This window comes from Miniopterus schreibersii (genome assembly GCF_964146895.1).
Source record: "Miniopterus schreibersii genome assembly, chromosome: 7".
Taxonomy (NCBI): Eukaryota; Metazoa; Chordata; class Mammalia; order Chiroptera; family Miniopteridae; genus Miniopterus; species Miniopterus schreibersii.
The window spans coordinates 28801990-28821773 of record NC_138108.1 but is presented as its reverse complement, the minus strand read 5'-3'; the positions used below and the strand labels follow the sequence as shown (position 1 = coordinate 28821773).

At 43.4% G+C, this 19784-nt stretch overlaps 1 protein-coding gene across 1 annotated transcript; it reads right to left on the bottom strand.

Annotated features, from left to right (window-relative positions):
* Positions 1-7660: 7660 nt before the first annotated feature.
* CAVIN2 (caveolae associated protein 2) lies at positions 7661-18821 on the bottom strand. The gene is made up of 2 exons (XM_081142964.1): positions 18051-18821; positions 7661-8427 (listed from the first exon to the last, which is right to left on the bottom strand). Exons 1-2 carry the CDS (start codon positions 18531-18533, stop codon positions 7693-7695), a joined length of 1218 nt encoding a protein of 405 aa, XP_080999090.1. The 5' UTR covers positions 18534-18821; the 3' UTR covers positions 7661-7692.
* Between the last annotated feature and the right edge of the window lie 963 nt (positions 18822-19784).

The window sequence follows — 19784 nt, the reverse complement described above, 5'->3', positions numbered from 1 at the left end:
CAATAAATGAAACAGATGTTAGTAAAACAAATGGAATACCTTTATTGGGGAAACTTTTCTTGCAGACAAAAACTGCCTGTGGTTATTGGATAATTCAGGTCTACCTACTTTTATTTAATCTCTGAAATGTCTAGTTACAAGCTAGTTGGGAAAGATATATATATATATATATATATTCTGACAATAAAAAGGGTGATGTAGAAAGAAAAATAAGGAGAAAACTAAAGATTATTATGAAATTATACCCAATGTACCTCAGTCTCCCTTTCTCCGGTTAATTTCAAGGGCAATCCCATAAACTAAGATACTGCTTTGCTCCATTCATCCTGGGAGGAGGGCTTCCTTTTATTATATAGGGATTTTAAATTATTGATTTAAGTTCCCTAGGAAATTTGATTTTTCAAATAAGGGCACATTCACAATGTCTTTTCCTGCATGTTCTTGGGATTCTGGAGACAATTATCAGTGGACTTTGGAGAACACAATGAGTCCCTGTGCTTCTTTAGAGCTTCAAGTGGTTGCAAACATGTTTCTCCTTAACAAAGGACATCTTGCCCCTTGTGCTAAATCTGTAACAGTTTTTTCCCCCAACTCTGAGCACTGAAGGCTCAATTTAGCATCCAAAAAAATTGAACTGTGTTCTTTCCCTTTAGTACCTCATTACGAACAATAAAGAGTTGAAGAATGGAGTGTTGGCTGGCAATTTTGCTATGATATATGGCAGAGCAGAATTCAGCCTTGCTTTTTTGTCATCTGTAGGACCTCTAGGTTATTGACAGGAGTAGATATTTTTCAACTGGAACATAGAAATAGGATGGTCACATTCTATGCTCAGTTTATGAAAAATACCAATCCCTTTGCCATCAAGGTTTCTGCAGGTAACCCACAGGTAGTTAGCAATGCTAATAAGAACAAGTGGTGTTTTTCGATGTGATTGGCGACTATCTCCTCAGTGCACTAACTGCCAGGGTCCAGCCCCAGCTGGTCCAGGGGTCCCCAAAGGAGTGGACGGCATCAGTGAAGAAATGAAGGAAGGACACGGAGACAGCGTTCAGAGCATCATGAGAATCAGCTTCTTTTTATTGCCTTGTTACAACTGTATTTATACTATTTGATTTTGTTGCTGGTTAAACAACGTGACATCATGCTATGTTCTGGTTTCTGTTTTGGCCTTTCACAGTTAATGAATATACCTTCTTATCTGATCTTTTAAAGAATTTGCATCTGTTTAGTTATGTTAATTTTTGTCTTACCTACTGTTTTATTTAGATTTTGAAGTTACTATTTTATTGCTCTTCCACATAGCTAAAAGGAGAATAATTAAGCCAGCTTTTCTTATGTGAAGGTTATTCGAGTCTTAAGTGAGGGTTCTGCAGCTCGTGATTGTTTGTAGCTGTGGTGACTGTCCACCTGTCTGGCCCCCAGCCTCAGTCTCTCTGGTACATTCCCTGCAGCAGTCCGTCCTCATTGTAATGTCCTGTGTATGATTATTCTGTGTATGATAAGGGTTCAGGTGTAGATTGAAATAATCTCTTTCCTAGACTGCTCTTTCCTTGTGGGGATTCCCAGAGTTTTCCATTAACATTAACCTCCCCCAGTAATCCATTCCTCACTGGGAGCTCACTGGTGGCCTCCCTGTGGGTGGCCCTGCGCCGCCGAGTCAGCAGGGGCCCCAACCCAGGCCTTTCCCCAGTGGGGAACTTCCTGCGGTAATGGGCCTAACACGTCCTAAACTTTCTGCTGTCAGTCTGAGTTCCTCATAAGCAGCACAAGATTTTCCCGTACTCCTTGGGGCTTTTACTGAACCATTGTCTTTTCCAGTCCCATCCGACTCCCCTGCTAGGGAAAAGTTTCCAGCTAGGGCAATGCCCTTTTCTGGTGCAGTGACTCGGGCAAGGACACAGAGCGTCAGAAAGGGGAACAAGCATGGGAAGAGGGATATGCCATACGCCAAGTCCCAAGGAGCACTGGCTGTGCAGATGCCTCCTCCTTGAAGGACTGTGTCAAGCAGCAAGGATGGAACGGCTTCCAGCAACTAACTATGGAGCATTAACAGCAATCTTTTTACAAATTCAGTAAGTGGTAAGAGAAAATTTCTTGTAAGTTCTGGCAAGAGTACTTTTGCATTTTATATTCCCCTAAGCAGGTTTTTGTGCTTTTTCCCAAGGCAAATTCAATCCTGTTACTAGCTTCTGTTCTTGCATCTGTGCCTCAGGGTGGGGAAGGAGAACCGAGAGCCTTCATCTCTACAGACTAGAAGTCGGAAGCTGTAGTCATTGTCAGGGCTACATCCAGAGACTAGACAGTTACTATTGGCTTGCACACTATTTAAAATGATTTGAACTAGTTGCCAAAAATTAAAAGCAAAGAGGATTTCATATAAAAAGAAATCTGAATTTTGGCCCTTCTTAAAAGAAGTAGAAGTTTTGGGAGCACTGGGCTTGATTTCCGATATGGCAATTGGAGTTGGGTAGTGGCTGGCAGTTTACCCCCATCCAGGGTGGCTCCTAGAATGTACTGTCCCTTTCTGGAAATTGAAAAAAGGTAACACCTTTTTTTAAAAAATATACGTTTTTATTGATTTCAGAGAGAGAAAAGGAGACGGAGATAGAAACATCAATGATGAGCCCCCGACTGGGGATCGAGCCCGCAACCCGGGCATGTGCCCTGACAGGGAATCGAACCCGGATCGCCTGGATCCTAGGTCGACCCTCAACCACTGAGCCACTCCGGCCGGGGGGAAAAAAGGTAACACTTTTGGGTGGATGAATTAGAAGGGTGCCCCATCGAGAGGATGCGGCCCACATGCAACAGCTTTGGTACAATTGCTGCCACCTCCTGGGACTCTTTTACTCACTGTGAGCCCTGTTAGGCATTTGAGCTTGTGACCACTGCCAAAGCCTTTGGAAGAAGTCTGCCTGCCACATACGTCTTGATGAAAGAGGGTTGGCCTAGAGTTTTCTTTGGTTGTTTGACCACAGAAATGGAGACCTCTCATTTGCTTGACCTAGTTCCTGCTTTCCTTGAGAGGACAGCTGGGCGATTTTGTAGGAATTATAATCAGAGGTTAGGTCTCCCTATCCTCAGTGTTCACCATACTTCCCGAACCTCCATACTCTCCTTGCATACCCCCACACTGATTTCTCTAGCATCACACAGGGGTATGACGTCTTTAACTTAAAGGGTTTGAGGCAGACTTCTTGTGCCATCTTTGAATTAACCAGCCCGAGTATCTATCTCTGCTGACAGTTGCCCTTATTAAACCATGGCCCAAAGTGAACCCTGCAGCTACTGACTGACAATGGACAATACCAAGGAATTTAGGAGCCCCTCCATGGCCTCAACAGACCTAAATAATAGCTCTCTGTGGCTCCCCAAGAACCATGAGCTGCTTTTTCTTAGCATTGGATGACAATCACCCAAATCATTTACATAGTATAGCTATATGTGATACTTGCTGTATAAGGGGAGATAAAATGAAATTAACACTATACTATCTAAGAGCTTATAAAGTGATTCATTGTTAAGCACAGTTGGGTGATATAATTAGGAGTCTGTTTTGGCAAGCGCATGGATTTCAGATGAGTTGAACACTGACTCTGACACTCAATAGTTATGTGAACTTGTCAAGACATTCAACTCTGTGACCAGCAAAGGAAAAATAGTTAAATTATAACATGATGAATGAGAACTTAGAGTGAGAATTCTGGAGTTTCCTCCCTCCCCCATCTTACTGGTTCGAGTAAATTAACTTCAAAAGTCTCAGGTGCAAAAACAGCACCTACCTAATAGGATGTCTGATTAAATGAGATAGTGCTTGTGTCTAGCACATGGTGGGTACATAGTACATGACCATTAGAGATCCCAACCTGGTGTAACATAAGCTATTAAAAATGTTGGATCCCTCTCCCCCATGATTGTGTCTTACTGCTTTGGGCACTAAGAAATTTAGCAAGTCAAAGAGACAAATTGTTGCATTGCTCAATAAATATTTAATAGATTTATTTTATGGTGAAAAGTTTAAATGTATGAATATCAGACTGTTTTGCTAAAGGTCTGGCTTCTTTATTGGGAAGTTTGAGTAGAGAGTTAAAAATAATTTCAGTGTTTCAGATACTGCAATGTTTAAAACAAAAATAGGAAGAGTATATCTTTAATAATGGGAGTTACTGCCTGTTCCCTTTAGGAATGAGTTCCTGGCTGCAGAAGTCTTTATCTCGACACCCAGATCAAGCAGAAAACAAAGGTCACAGTGCCAGCTTCATCGGAAACTGGCTTTGCAGTGTCAGAGGCTTGGTTTTCAGGAAAGGACTGGTGGTTGCTATGGAACTGTTAATAATGATTGCTACCTGTACCTCAATTCCTCATACTCTCAATCTCCAATACAAAATCACTTAGACTTGGGCTGTAGGGCAGTAAACAAACTTTCAAGCAGGAATTAACTGAGCTTGGGCATTAGTGTCTTAATGTAGGAAATGACTTTCAATATAACCTTTACTAACACTAACAGCTTGGCTATGTCAAAGGAGCTTCTGTTTCCTGACAGTGGACCGAAATGTATGAGGTTCAAACCTTGATCTTTTGCATGAGCAGTGCTAAAAGCAGAAACATCTTGGGCTTTCATCACACAATAAGTGTGAAAAATATTTATTTTTTGCAGAACTGGCCTTAGTGTGGGTCTTTTATTTTCATGTATATAAATAAACATACTAGAGTCCTAAGTGGGAAGAGAAACATATTCCTGTTGAAATATATATGCCTATATATTTTAAAAATAAAATCTTGTAGAAAAGTGACATCTTTGCTATATTTCTGTGAGATTTGTGATCCATGTAATAGAAGCTTCTTACTCCTGAATTATACTTCTAAGATATGGATCTCCGTGCTTATTAATGTATAACCAATCTTTTGGGAAAAACTAATCCAGTCCTTGAGCTCCAGGCACATAAAGTTAGAAATGGGTTATTGGATGGGCGGGAGAAGACATATCTAATTTGGGGACTTTGCAGCCTCACCAGAATGCAAATAATTCAACAATAACACAGAATAAATAGCTTCTGTTGTTTCCACAACTGCTCCTCTCTGTAATCCCAACAGTATGTGTTTTCAACAATTATCTGGCCTTATTCTCTGTATATTGCTTAGGCGTTTAACACTTCAAATGTGGAACATAGAATAGTTTGTCAGTAAAATCTAAAAAGATACCTGAGTGTAGTTTTTTTATTACATAACATTAGCATTTTTGAAAAGGAAATGATGCCTGGCCAGGCATGGCTCATTGGTGAGCATCGACCTAGGATCCAGGAGATCGCGGTTGATTCTTGGTCAGGGCACATGCCCGGGTTGCGGGCTCGATCCCCAGTCAGGGGTGTGCAAGAGGCAGCCGATCAATGATGACTCTCTCATCAATGATATTTTTTTCCCTCTCTCTCCCTTCCTCTCTCTGAAATCAATAAAGATATATAAAATTAAAAAAAAAGGAAATGTAATCATTACATTAGCTCTGGATCCTCCAAATCCTTGGCAGCAAGAAGCGATGCCAACTTCGTAAAGGTTAAACAGGCGTGCTTAAGGCCATGAATGAAATTAAGTCTTCTACCAAGAGTATGACACCGCAGAAGACAAAGGTTTATCTGTGTGAATCAACTGAATCTACAGCTCAATACATTCATGTTTGCAGAACTACTTAATGTATTATGAGGTCTGGTACCAAACAGTAAAAAAGCAGATGGAAATATCAAATTCATCAAGCAGCTGCAACAAATTCAGATGCTCTCCAGAGCTGGCAAGGTGATGTCAAGAAAGTTAAACTTGAAGAATGAGACTTAGATTTCTAAATGAGATCAGGGAAAAGAGAAAACAGAGTTAATAGGGGAAATCAAGACTGAAACAATCAACATTACAGCTACATTTGGAGGAGAGTTTAAAAATCAATTCTTTCTGCTTGTTCTAAAGTTGTTCTGCCAAAAAACTGACACTGTTGTATACTTTTCATTTTTGGTTTATTTAGTCTTCTTTAACACAGCCATTGTTAGTTCAACAATCTAATACTTGGGGTACATTATTGCAAAACAAGGACATCGCTGTATAGGTTATGCCATCAATACATTTGTGAAACTTATCTCTTTTATAAGACAAAGCAGTTTGTTAATACTGTCTTGGATTAGCTATATTTGTAAGGTTACCTATAGTGAGTGGTAAAAACTAAAGGTAGGAATTTGCTCCCTGTTACTTGTCTTTAAACTATAGTTTCATAATTTTCTCAAAACATTAGCACTCTGTAATTAAAAATAGGTAAAGCAGTATTTTAGTATAATGTTAGGCAGTAGTAAAAATTACCCTATCTGAATATGTGTGCACATATACATAAATACTAGCATGTTTTAAAAAGTTAAACATATTAAAATTATGTGAAATTAACATATAAATAAAATATGACCTGGAATGAAACTACCATTATGTGTAAAAAAAGGAAAAACAGAAGCCTTCCCTTTCCCAACCTGTTGATTTTAATATTTTATAAACCAACATTACCTTTGGAGTGTGTTATTTCAAATTTGAAAAACATTATATTAAAGAATAGTGTGATCCATACTGCTTCCCAGAAAAAGCAGTATGTATTAACTAATTTTGAAGATTTATGTTCATTCCAACATTAGAGAACATCCTTTTGAGCTTCTTTAGAGAAATATTTGTAGTATCTTTTATTAAGAAAAAATACAACTTTAACATAGTAAAATATTTTTATATTATTTGAAAATGTTAGAAAATAAAAATATTGTGAAAATATAACAATTTCCCAGGATATATATAAACTTCTTTAGTATTGTTATAATGAGTGAAATACTTGAACTATTATTGTAAATATTCTACTTTTAAGCACATACTTTTTCCCTCTTCATTTTCTTTGGCATTCTTTGTTTCCTGTTTCTCTTATTTTCCCCACATCTCTTCCTTTGCTTTCTTTTTCTAATAGTCCCAACTTTTCTACATATCTTCCTTCATTTGCTAAGAATTCTAATCTTTCCATTTTTACTTCATTTTCAATAAAACAATGGTTTCCATTAAGTGGGTGGCCAACTGAACTTTCTCTTCTACCTCCTAAAAAAAGTGTTTTCTTTTAAAAATATAAAGTAGTTACGCCTTTCGCTTAAACACACATGCATATTGTATATGACACACTTGAAAAATAACAGATTCACGGAGTTCTGTGGAGATTCAATATATTACTGGTACGCTCTTCAGCAAGCTTATGGAATGACAAGAAAAATAAATCACATTTCATGAGTAGGATCTTAGGTAGCTTCTGGTTTGCCCGACGAAGCTAAACTGATCAGTGTTTGTCAGCTGCTCCGTCTCTTCTTCTGGGCCACCCTGGAGAAATTCCACAGAAATAGAACCGAAGAGCAAACTGGAAGTGGAGCCGGGCAGGTGGCCTTCGCAGGAGCTCGGCGCACGTGCGCTGCTGCGCCAGGGCCACCGCGCGGACGGAGCCGGGGGCGGGCGCGCGGACGGAGCCGGGGGCGGGCGCGCGGACGGAGCCGGGGGCGGGCGCGCGATGGAGCCGGGGGCGGGCGCGCGGACCGAGCCGGGGGCGGGCGCGCGGACCGAGCCGGGGGCGGGCGCGGCGGGTGCCAGGGGCGGGCCCAGGCCCGGGGCGCGGCGGGTGCAGGGCCCGGGGCGCGCGGCGGGCTACGCCGTCTGGTGCACCCGCAGCACTGCGGGCGGCGCGGGCTCCTCGTCCGACCCCTCGGCCTCCTGCGAGTTCAGCGCGTAGCCGCCCTCGTAGCGCGCCTCCCGCGCCTGCTCCAGGGCCCCTGCCGACTCCTCTTCGTCTCCCACGCCCGCCAAGTCCACGCCGCCGTCCACGCCGGGGCCGCCCCCCGCGGCCGCGCGCCCCTCCGCCGGGGCCGCGTGGGAAAGGCCCTCGGCCCACGAGCCCTCCTCGCCGTCGCGGGGCGCCTGCTCGTGGCTGGGCGCATCCGCCCACTTGGCCTCATTTTCGGCCGCGCTTTCGCCCTCTCGGACTTTCTTCCGGCCGAAAGTGAGGGGCGAGACCCTGAACGGGGAGCTTTTCTCGTGGTTGGAAGCAAAAGATTTCTTAATGCGCTCGCGCCTCTCGGCGGACACGATCTTCGTCCCCAGCTTGTTCATCTGCTTCTCGATGTTCTGGCGGGAGAAGGCCCTCTTGATGCTGTCCACCTTCCGGAGGCTGGACCGCTTCAGCCTGCCGGCGCGCGTCTCCGCCGCCTCCTCCTCCGCGCTGTCGCCCGGGGCCTCCTCCTCGCCCGGCGCCTCGTCCTCCGACGAGAGGTCCACGGCGTGCAGGGCGCCCTCCGGGGCCTGGCTGTCGGCCGCGGGCCGCGCCCCCTCCGCGGCGCCCGCGGGCTCCCGGGCGAACACGCCGGCGGGGATCTCGCTCTCCTCCTGCGGGCGGCAAGGCGGGCCTCACGTTAGCAAGCGGGTCCCCAGCAGCCCCGCGGGCGTCGTTCCGCACGTGCTCTGGGCATGCTGGGAACCAGAGGCTGGTGGCCTCGGCTTTCCAGGCCCCGAAGAGTTAACGGGGCGGGGCTGGGTAGGCCCGGGAGGCCGGGGGAGGGCCCTGGCTCATCGCGCGGGCAGAGGGGAAGTGGGCTGCGGCTCGGAGGGGCCGGGAGGCTGCCGATAAGGAGCTACAGTGAGTTACTGCGAACTCCTCTCCTGCCGGCGCTGTTCCTGCCAGCGTCGCCCTGAGAAGGAGCCTGGAGGCCAGGCTGGCACCCGGGTGGGGGCGGGGGGGACCAGGCTGTCCTCAATGTCAGACACCAGGGAAGGCCTTGATCAGGTTTCCTGCCCAACTAGCAGCCGGCAGTAAAGACGGTCAACCCTGGTGTCTGCTTGAAAGGGCATGCTCATTTTTCCGAGGGGACAACTTTAGAAGAAGAGAAGCAAGGGCCAGCCTTGCTGGGGACCCGCTCACAAAGCCTTGTGACTTAGTATGTCCTTTGTGGGCTGTAAGGGGGGGTGGCATTCTATGGCCATTTTTAGAGTAGTACAGGGGAATGATGATGCCAAGTGTAGCTTATCAAGCCTCTGTTGTTAAAAACAGGGCTTCCTGGGGCAAGAATACTTCAGCCCCCACCTAGAGCTAAGAGTGAGGAAACTCAGGAACACCCCTTCCCCAGACTATTCCCAGCACATCTTATTCTCCAACTTCTAGACACACAGGCAAAGACCTGCCCCTCGCCATGTCTCAGGGAGCAGAGCCTGGGCACCTGCCTCCAGAGGGCAAAGCAAATGCTTCTCCAGTGTTGCTAAGTGGGGAGATTTGAATTTAGACAGAGTTGGATCACAAAGCCTAGAAATCCCATTGATTTTTATATTTTTCTTTGAATATTGGAAAATGAGAGCCAGCCGGCAAGGGCACAATAGAAAGAACATGTGGCAGGGAGCCTGAGTCCCAGTCCTTGCCATACTGCAACTTTCAGTAAATTACTCAATCTCCTTGGGTCTCGGTGTCTTCCAGACATGAACAAGAGGACTTGACCTAGATTAACAGCCTTCAAATGGCACTTCCAGGGACACCAGGGCTCTGCAAGAAGGCCAAGGTGGGCCAGGCTTCAGAGCCCATACCACCCTGGCTTCCACTGTGATGTCACCTGATTATATTGTGGACCACCCAGTAAACTTTCAGTTTAAAAAATAACTAGATTTAGTGAATTTAAAAGTCTATCTGGGATCTAAAATTCATGCAAAGTTCATGTTAACAGTAAGAACTTCCCTTTTTATTTTGCAAATCTGATTGATGGAGAAATTGGCATTATAATCAAAAACATGCTCTAAGAGTGAGCTTGCATGTTTTTTTAACTTCTTGCTACAAAGACTAAATGAACAAAGTTTTGATAAAGAGAAACTTAAAAATCCCTCTCCTTATTACTACTGAATGGTATAATTATGATACTCCCTGCGGAGATACAGCCCTGTGTCTCCCCCTTACATACACAAGCTCATAGCAGAGTCCTTCCATAAACTGGTTAGAAACAAAGGATAAAGTATTGGTAGAGGTAAAGAGCAGAATGCCTGGTTAAATAGAATTCTTGGTAGAGTGAAGATATCACAGATTCTGTTTCCCAAAGCTTTCCTGCACCCTCCCATTTTTAAAAATTGAATTTATTGGGGTGACATTGGTTCACAAGACCATACGGGTGTCAAGCGTACAACTCGACAAAACATCATCTGCACACTGCCTCCTGCGCTCATCGCCCCAAGCCAAGTCTCTTTCCATCCCCATTTCCCCCCACCCTTTGCCCACCTCCACCTTGCCCCCATCTCCCTTTCCCTCTGGCCGTCACCACACAGTTGTCTGTGTTTATGTTTTTTTGGCGAATCCCTTCACCTTCTTTCATCCACACCCTCCCATTTTTGAATGCCTAAAAAATTGTGAGGAACATCTTATAAAAGACAAAGTTAAAAAATAAGAGAAAGACAGGATTCCTGTGAATCATTTATGACATGGACTTTGACAGAGAGCAACTTTCCCATGTTGAAGTCTCAACTCGCCTGTTTCATCGGCATGTACTCCCCACGAAGGTGGAATTTTTGTCTGTTGTTCATTGTTGCACCCCAGTGATTAGAATAGTTCCTGGCAGCTCAACAGCTATTTGTTGAATGAGTGCATGTTGGGTAAGGTGGCTTTCTAAGACAGCCCTGGGGGTAGCTAGAGTGGAGACTGCCCCTGCATTGGCTAGGCTTGAAGACTGCAAAACATGGGCCTCACTCTGTGTCCAGAGGAAGTTTGCTGACTGTTGCTGTCACTGGGAAATGAGTACCTAAGGCATAATGAGTGCAGTGGCTTCCATTTTTAAGGAAGGATTTTATTCTCAGAGGATGAGTGTGACTGAAAGAGGGGCAGACTACAGAAATAGCTAGGGCTTTGATGCTTAGTCCAGAAGCGAAATTACTTCTGGGGTTTGACAAGAGGGTTGGGATGATTTGACAGGAGTTGCTTGCAGGAAAGAAAGAAAAGCAAGAGCTCAGTGAAATGTTATTAAAAGTCCTCAGTGAAGAAGGCAGAAAATCAGGTGGAAAACTGTAAAAATTAGTGTTGGTTACAAGAGAAGAGGTACATTTGTATATTATAATCCCTGATAACTTTCTTTTCTGCAGCCTTAATGAAAGGTAGACATATTAGCTGTCCTTCTAAAAGAATTAAACTAAAAATTTTGCATTTTTGGGGTAATTTTATTATTAAAATTTTGGGGGGTAAATTTTATTATTAGTCACTGTTGAGTCTTAGGCTCATATCTCTCATTATGTGTCCTTTAAGGACAGTTTGAGGAAAGTGCGTGACCATGTGACTCAAAAGTGATCTATGGTAGATTCACACTGCATATATGAGGACAGTTAAGAGATAGTGGGAAACCCAACTGAACTCTTTTATACAATGCCAGGGAAATTTATACAAGTGCTCTGTGATGCCAGCTATGAAAATAAACCCGGCAGGAACAGACATAATCCAGAATGAGTTGGAGGTGTCTTTATGCAACTGGAAACAAGTGAGATATATCTTCTTGGCTAACTGCTATGCTTCTGCTGTCATTTTAATTACTCAAGCAGTATTTTGTGTTCTGTCTACTGGACAGTGTTTATTTTGTGGCTTCTTATGGCATCACCCTGAAGGTGAGCCCTTTCCTTTTAACACAGGAACTTGTGAATGTCCAAGGACTTGGAGGTCTTACCTTCCCATAATGTTTGTTTAGAAGCAGAAAAATACTGACACTCATACAAATCTCTACCCTTTAGTAAAATGTATGCATGGTATTCCACTATGAAGTGACTCTTATCATGATGGAAATTCAATTTGAACTTTAGACAGTGGATCCTCTGTCGCTGCACAGTTCCCCAGATGCCCGGTCTCACTTGCACATGTTTTGCTCAGGACACACATACCTCAAGGACACACTTGATATTTCACCTATCTACAGATGAGGTTACACTTCTGCTTTTGCCTCCTGTCATAATGGTTTTGGTCTGCTTTCTTTGAAGATTCCAAGATTGTTGGCTTTTTCAAGGGGGAGGATCAAATATACATCTTAGGTTCTGTCACTGTTTACTTATGGTACCCATATATCTGCTAGGGGTTGTGACTCCTTAACATGGCATTAAGAATCCCTTGTGGGTTGCGTTGCTTCTGGGTAGTTCTACGCAATAGAAGCCCCCAGCAGCAGCTGACTATTTGCCCTACAGATTTATTTTCAAGAAGATACCCAGTTTCCACTGATGCATCTGCTCCTGGTTCTAACATTTCACAAAAACCCTTAGGAATTTTTCAAAGGAAGGGAGAATTAAACAGAAGACTTTAAACATACATGAGTGACATGTTTGCAAAGGAAAAAGAATGGAGAGGACTCTTGAGAAGTGGCATTTTCCCTTGCACTTTAGCTTGTTTGCTGTTTATATTAATTCTTTTGAACTAATAATTCCAGTTGTGTGTATAGATATCAACAGAGAAACTTGCCAACATGCTGAGCAATTTTGGGGTTGCAACTAATGGAAGCCAATCTTTGCACATATGTACAGATATGTACACTTTAAACGAGAAGGAGGCTCTATGACTAGCATTCAAAAGGAAGCCTACAGTAAGTCATTTAAAGCTTGAATAAAGAGAGACAAAACAGCAGTTTGCTCTCCTGTTGCTAACATCCCTGTTGTTAGAAGACAATAGCAAAGGCTGTCCTATTCCCACAGGGATGTGGTGGCATCTTGGAGGGATATGAGGATCATAAATTTGTGTCCATGAAATGTTTTATCCAATAATCTCTAAATACTAGTTATTAAAATGGAACTATGCCCACCTGACATTCTGATTTATGGGTCTCTTTTACACATTGATGGCTTTCTCCGATTTGTGTTTCTGAGGTATAGATTGCCAAGTGGATAAAGCCATTGATTAGAACTGCACCCCTAAGGCAGCTGCTGGTGGAATCAGCAAGTCATAAGAATAAAATGCATTAGTTATAATCCCCGAGCAGTCTTTCACATTCTGGAGGATTTAAAAGTTTCATTATTTTTCAGTGTTATCAAGGGTTCAATTCTTTTTTAAGATCACACTGGTTAGGTGTTCTTTGTTACACACCAAAAAAACACAAAACAAAACCAAATCACACTGAATTATTTAAAAGCTGATGTAGAAAACCCAGTAAACATGAACTTTGCCCTAGTGGGATTATAGTGTTTGGTTTTACTCATTTCACAGTTCAACTCTATAATTTCTATTGTTAATAAAACTAAACTTTGCCAGTCACTTTGTTTCTTGGGGCCTCTGCTTCTTTGATATAAAATGAGGTTAAGTTAAATGATTATTAAGTTGCTTTCCAGCTCTAAAATATTTGATTCTGTCATATTAACCTAAATACCATTGAAAATAGTTAACAAATTACAGAAGCAATCCCATAGTATACTAATGCCAAACACGTTTTGTTTCATGCAAGAATCAAAACTATATAACCTGAGCTGCATTTGAGAACATTTTTCATTCAAGTCAAACAAATATAGATTACAAAACAACAGAAGGGGCAACATTTACTTGGAAAGGCTGCATCTGAGAGTTTAGTTATTTAATGTATGAGAGAAAGTAATGATTCTTTTGAAGAAATACCAACAATAATCAGTTATTCACTTAAAGTGCCTGAGGGAGTGCTGGCATTCAATAAGTGTAAATAATAACAATAAGAACCAGTATTTTGTTTATCTCATAAACTAAAGGGCACTGGATAAGTAGCATATTGAAACCAATATTCCATTATGGGTACATTAATCAATCTGTGATATAAACATCACAAGTTGTCATATGAAAGAGGTTTTTTTATTATCCAGGTCCCCATTTCTTTTAAGTCTGAATTAATTTAGCAGTTTTCAGAACAGTGGCTTTGGATAAAGAAAGTAGTCTTTAAAAAAAAAAATCAATTTTAAAATAGTCTGAAGATGTTACCCTTTTAGCACCTTTCTAAAATTCTGACCTCATCTTAGGAACCCAAAAGATGAATATTTGAACATATTTAAAGGCTTGATTCTCCACGAACGTATCCACAACAAATATCTAACCTCTACTCTTTTCACCCAATTTCACAATTTTATGTGGATGAAAGTGTAAGCTGTCATTTTCTTTCCTGGATTTGAAATTATTCACAAACTGCTTTTTCAAATAATCATTACTAGAACCATAAGAGGCCATAAGTGGGCATCCCACCTTTAGGCAGGATTAGTTACCTATGAAACTCTAGTCTCTTCAACCAACAGAAAAAATTTCCTTTCACCTGTGTATTCACTGATTTTCCATAGAAATTCTATCTTTTTAGTAAAGAGATAGGCAAAGAATTAGCCTTATTAGTCTTTAGCCTTTGCTTTTTGATCAGCAACCGTTCTGAGTCTCATTTCATTTACACTGGGTCTTGTCACAGTATTTTGAATGTGAACATTGATCTTAAGCTATTATAAAAAAATGTAGAAAGGAAAGCTGCTAAGTTTAACAAGGATCTGACAATTTAGTTTATTGCTTAAAGGGAAATGAATTTTCTCCAGCTTTAGATACTCCTGGTTATAATTTGAAGTAACTGTTAAGGCATGAGAGGCTTAACAGCCACAACGATGTAAATTCAGAACAGATTTAAATAAGTAAATGACATGATTTAAACACGATAAATTAAGAACAAAGCTTGGAATTTTAGAAAATGCAAATGTGTAAGTATCTAGATCCAACCAACCAAGAAGCACCTGTAGATTTTGGAGAACATAACAGGAACTAACAAACTAGAAATGTAGTCTTTTAAACACTATGGTACTAAATACGCTCGAGTGGGTGACAGCTTTTCTTTCCTCACTCTCCTCTTTTATTTTACACATTAATTTTTTTTTTGTCTTAGACCAGAAAACCAGTGGATTTAGTATAGGAAAAACTAGCATAACATTCAAGTGGACTGAAAATAACCAAAATAACTTAAAGATATAAAGTGGTACCTGGTGCATTATATGCCCTTCTCATTCTCTGGGGGTCTGGGCAACATCAACCCTCTGCCACAGTGTGAAGCCTGGGCTGCTACCAAAGGGATCTCTTTAGGGAAGGTTCTTTGGGTAGTGTCCTTTGCTTTCATAGAGCAGCAGTGACACAATACTGACTTCAACATGGTAGTTGTCATACAAGGGAGTGTGCGTGTGTGCTTGTGTGTGTGCTTGTGTGTGTGTAACTTTTAATACGTCACAACTGAAAAAAACATAAGCATAGGTGTTTCAAGATCCTGGGTAGGGTGGGGTCAGTTGTTACTCAAGAGGCATATTTCTAACCAAGCAAAAGTGTAGCCTCCTCTCGGTGCAGATGCATTTCAAATCCACCCGGGAAGGGCTTCTTTCTATTCCTTGAGTTCTTACACCATGCCAGTCACCACCCAGTTAAAATATGTCCTTTCACTTATTCCTCACCATAGGAGAGAGCTATGAGGGAGGGAGCAGCAACGTTTAAGAGCACACACTTTGGAATCAATGAGATGTGAGTTCAAAGCCCAGCTTCACCGCTTGCTTAATAAATAACTTCAGACAAGATATAAACATCTCAACATCCTCACCTGTAAATTGGGAGGAAATGAGATAAGGCACAGAAAAATGCCTAGTCGAGCATGCAGGGCTTATTAAGAGCTTAAAAGTTTTCTGCTCTTAATATTCTCAGCGCACAGATGAGGAAACAGAAGCTTGCAGAAGCTATAAAATGCGCACACAGTTGGCAAGTGGGGAAACTAGGATTTGAACCAGTGTCTGATGGCAAAATTTGTCCCCCCAAACCCTAAGTTAAAGCACTCTCCAGCCCAAGTTATTATTTTATCCATTGGCATAGTTACGACTCTAGAAACCCTCGCTTCAAGAAAGAGCAACCTCTCCACTGAGGAACTGCAATTGCATTTGTTTCTTCAAAATAATCATCATGCGATGCCTTGAGAGCTGAGATTTCTAATATACTTTAGGCTGATAAAGGACCTCACACGGCTTAAGAAAGGCCCAGTCCCTTGCCTCCTAAACTGCTCTTTTTAAAAATTAAGTGTCCTTGGGGCCTGCCTGCTAAGAGGCCCAGAATGGAGCTTCAACATGTTGCCTTGGATTCTCTCAGCTCCCACCTCGGTCCTGAGCACCCCTGTTTTACACCTTTTACTCTAAGGAGAATTTCTTTCATTTCTGGCTGCAGTTTCACACCTGTCAATCCAATGTGGCGAAACAGGAGAGCAAGGAGAGGCTTTAGAGGCAGAGTGTGTCTTTAAGTTCCCCAACAACTGTTTTCATAAATGTCAGATTTATAATTCTCTTGAATTTTTAGTCACATGTCTTCTCTCCCCATCCCCCCAACATCTACAGAACATCCGTGGCAAATCAAAACAAAAACTGATCCCGACAAATTATGATTTTCCTCTACTAGATAAATACTTGTTTTTTCCTCCTTAACTGAGGACTAGGACATGAGATAATCTCTTTGATTCATACTGTAAGAAGGGAAATTTCCTTTGATGACAGATTTAAACAGGTCTGTACGTGTTTAATTTTGTTTGGGGATCAGTATTTAATTTAGAAATGACTCGAGAGCTAAGATTTCTAATATCTTTTAGGCTAAGAAAGTAGGGGTCTTAGGTGGCTTAAGAAAGGCGCAGTTACCACATCTCTTAGGTCATTTGGTGCAGGAAAAGCTATTCTATTTGCATTACGAGCTAAAAAACTTCCAGCTGCAAAAAGCCTGCAAGGTATAGGGGGACATCAGCTGCCTGAAGCTTTACAATATCAAGGGCAATTTAGGGGGACAAAAAAGCAGCCAGATGAGCTTTTCCTTTTATGGGGGGATGGAGGCTTAGACTCTAACTTGACAGAGCGGATTCATTTAGAAAAAGAAGGCTCCCTTGGTTTAAGTCCCAATTTCTAAATCTCTCTTGGGAGATGAAGGCTCTTCTTGTGTGCCTTTCACAATCAAACAGTTGGTTATAGCCTCTCCTCTACATGGCTTTGAAATCCTCCCTATTCACACGGTCTCAACGAGGCAGCCCTGGGGCAGGGAGGGATGGCAATTGCTTCCTGGGCTCTGCACTGGCCGGGTTCCACGGCGCGGAAGGGCTTCCAGCATTAGGCAGGGCTGCTCTTGGATTCACAAATGCCCACCGCTTGGTGGAACAACAGCCCCACGCAATCTCCCTGTCCCCAGATAGCCTCTTGCTACGTTAATTGCATCATTGATGCATTAAAAAAAAATTAAGTGGCCTTTTTATTCTAAGGCAACCATTTGAAGCAGAAAAAACTCAAGACTAGCCTTTGTAACTAACTGATAACGCTGCTTTTATTTTACTTTGCAGTTGTGGTCACTCTGAGCAATGACAAGCATATCTAGTGTGTTTGTAGAGTCATGCTCTATATTTTTAGTGCATCATTTGCTAGAAAAGAACTCAACAAGATTGTTTTGGCCAAAAGAGTCTTAAAATGAAGAGGCTAGTTCAACTCTAATAGAATCAGTCTTCAAGACTTGGTTAGTCCCCAAAACATTGGTAGCCTCTGGACAAAGGGATACTTTTTAAACAGCTATGAGTTTAATTTTTTGATTTAAAAAACAAAACAAACAAAAAAACCCAAACAAAAGCCTCACATGATTGCCCTATTTGCACAAAGAGTTAATAAACAGCCACTGAATTAATTTGCCCTATCCAGCTAACAGCTGCATTCATAATGCACCGAGACAAATGAATGTGACTAGGGTGCTGTGCACCTGCTCACCTGCCCAACCCGTATGGAGTACATCCAGGTGTTTCCTGACAAATGACCTCACCCTGCTAACCTCTGGGGCATCAGCCTTGAGTTGAGGCTACAGTGACCTGGGAAATGTCCACCCGTGTGCGCAGATTTCACACTGGCCTGCTGAAGGCAGACAGGGACAATGCCTGTGTGTTTGATCCCTGACAGGCGGACAGATGTACAAAGGGTTGTGAGAGCCAGGCGGACTGAGATCACGAATGTTGAGGAGTCCCGGCCGGGTGGGAGGAGGAGGGGGCACTGACCTGGAAGATGAGCACTTTGAAGTGGTTGCGCCGCAGGAGCTGGGCATGGTTGCTCTCCAGCCGCCTCACCTGCGCGCACTGCCTCTCCAGGCGCTCGCTGACCGCCCGCGTGTGGGCGCTGACCTTGCGGGACTTCTCCAGCAGCTTGCTCACAGCGTTGCTGGTGGAGGCCTGGTACTTGGAGAGCTTGGTGAGGTCGTTCTGGATGCCCTTCACCGAGCCCTCCAGGCTGATCTGCCGCTGCTCCATCTTGTGCTGGTTCTCCTGCACCGCGTCCATCATCTTCACCAGCTTGTCCAGCAGCGTGAGCACCGTGACGGCGTTCACCTGCGCGTTGTCCCTGATGGCCTCGTCGGTGCTCCCCAGGTGGAGGCTGGGGCTCGGGGTGGAGGAGGGCGCCGGGCTGGGGCTGGCTGGCTTTCCCCGCTGCAGGTCAGGCCCCGAGTGCGGCGGCTTCTCGGCCTGGGCGGCGTCCGCCTCCATGCTGCGCGGGGCGAGGGCGCCTGTGGGCCGGCGAGGACCGTGGCGAGGGCGCGGGGCGAGGCCGGCCGCTGGGAGCTCGGAGCGCCGCTCCCCAGGGCTGGCAGAGGCTCAGACAGGCAACAACTGGCTACACTGATCGGGGAGCTGCATTCCAGCTGCTCTTAAAAGCCCTGCTCCGCCCAGTGGGAGGCGAAGGCTGCAGAGCCGAGCCACCCAGGGTTCGGAAGTGTGCACACACTTCCTCGCCGAGACCTCTGCCCAGGGCACTTTCCTGCGGGTTTAGCTTTTCTTTCTTACTCTTCCCTTTTAAAAATAAGTTCAATGCCATATTTCAATCGTGACTTCATCTAGGGGCGGAGAAAAACATGCTAACTTGGCCCAGTTCCACGGCCTACAATTGGCTAATGCTAGTAAACTTTTCTCTGGCTGCTATGCTACAGATGCAACAGTGTCTGTTTTTTTTTTTTTTTCCTTTCCTGAATACAAGTTATTCTAACGGAAAGTATTGTTTGCATTTGCCCTAGAACTGACTGACGGTCTGTAGAATGTCTGGTGTCCTACTGGGAGGGGCCAAGTTTAAAGGGTACTTGCAGCCAAGCTTGTATTGTTAGTTTTTAATTTCTGAAGGAAGGGAAGTAACCCTGATAATGACAAACAAAACAGCCCGGTTCTTCTTAATACTTTCTTCTTGTAATTGGGGATGCAAGATGAGTCAAAAGAGAATGAACTTCAAGGATGTTAGAACATGTAATGCTGTGGACTGTTATCATGTAATAGATGGAAACGTTTTGAATGACCATTTTTTAAGAAACATAGAATTTCTTTTTTATAAAATATATTTTTATTGATTTCAGAGAAAGGAAGGGATAGAAACGTCAATGATGAGAGAGAATCATTGATTGGCTGCCTCCTGCACTCCCCTCACTAGGGACGGAGCCTGCAACTCAGGCATGTGCCCTAACCAGGAACTGAACCCTGACCTCCAGGTCCACAGGTTGACACTCAAGCACTGAGCCATGCGGCTGGGCTAGAACTTCTTTTGAGAAGTAAAATTGAAAGAGAACCCCTTCCTCTCCCCCAATAAATAACACCTGGTCTCTTTAAGAACCTACCATGCTCATTTGTTTTAACTCATTTTTAATCCCCGCTGAGTGATTTTCTCAAATGCCTGTCTCTTGCAAGGCATTTATTGACACGTGCCCAGAAGTGTGACTGTCAGGCAGGTTGAGTTGGAGTTTCTAAAGTGCTTCT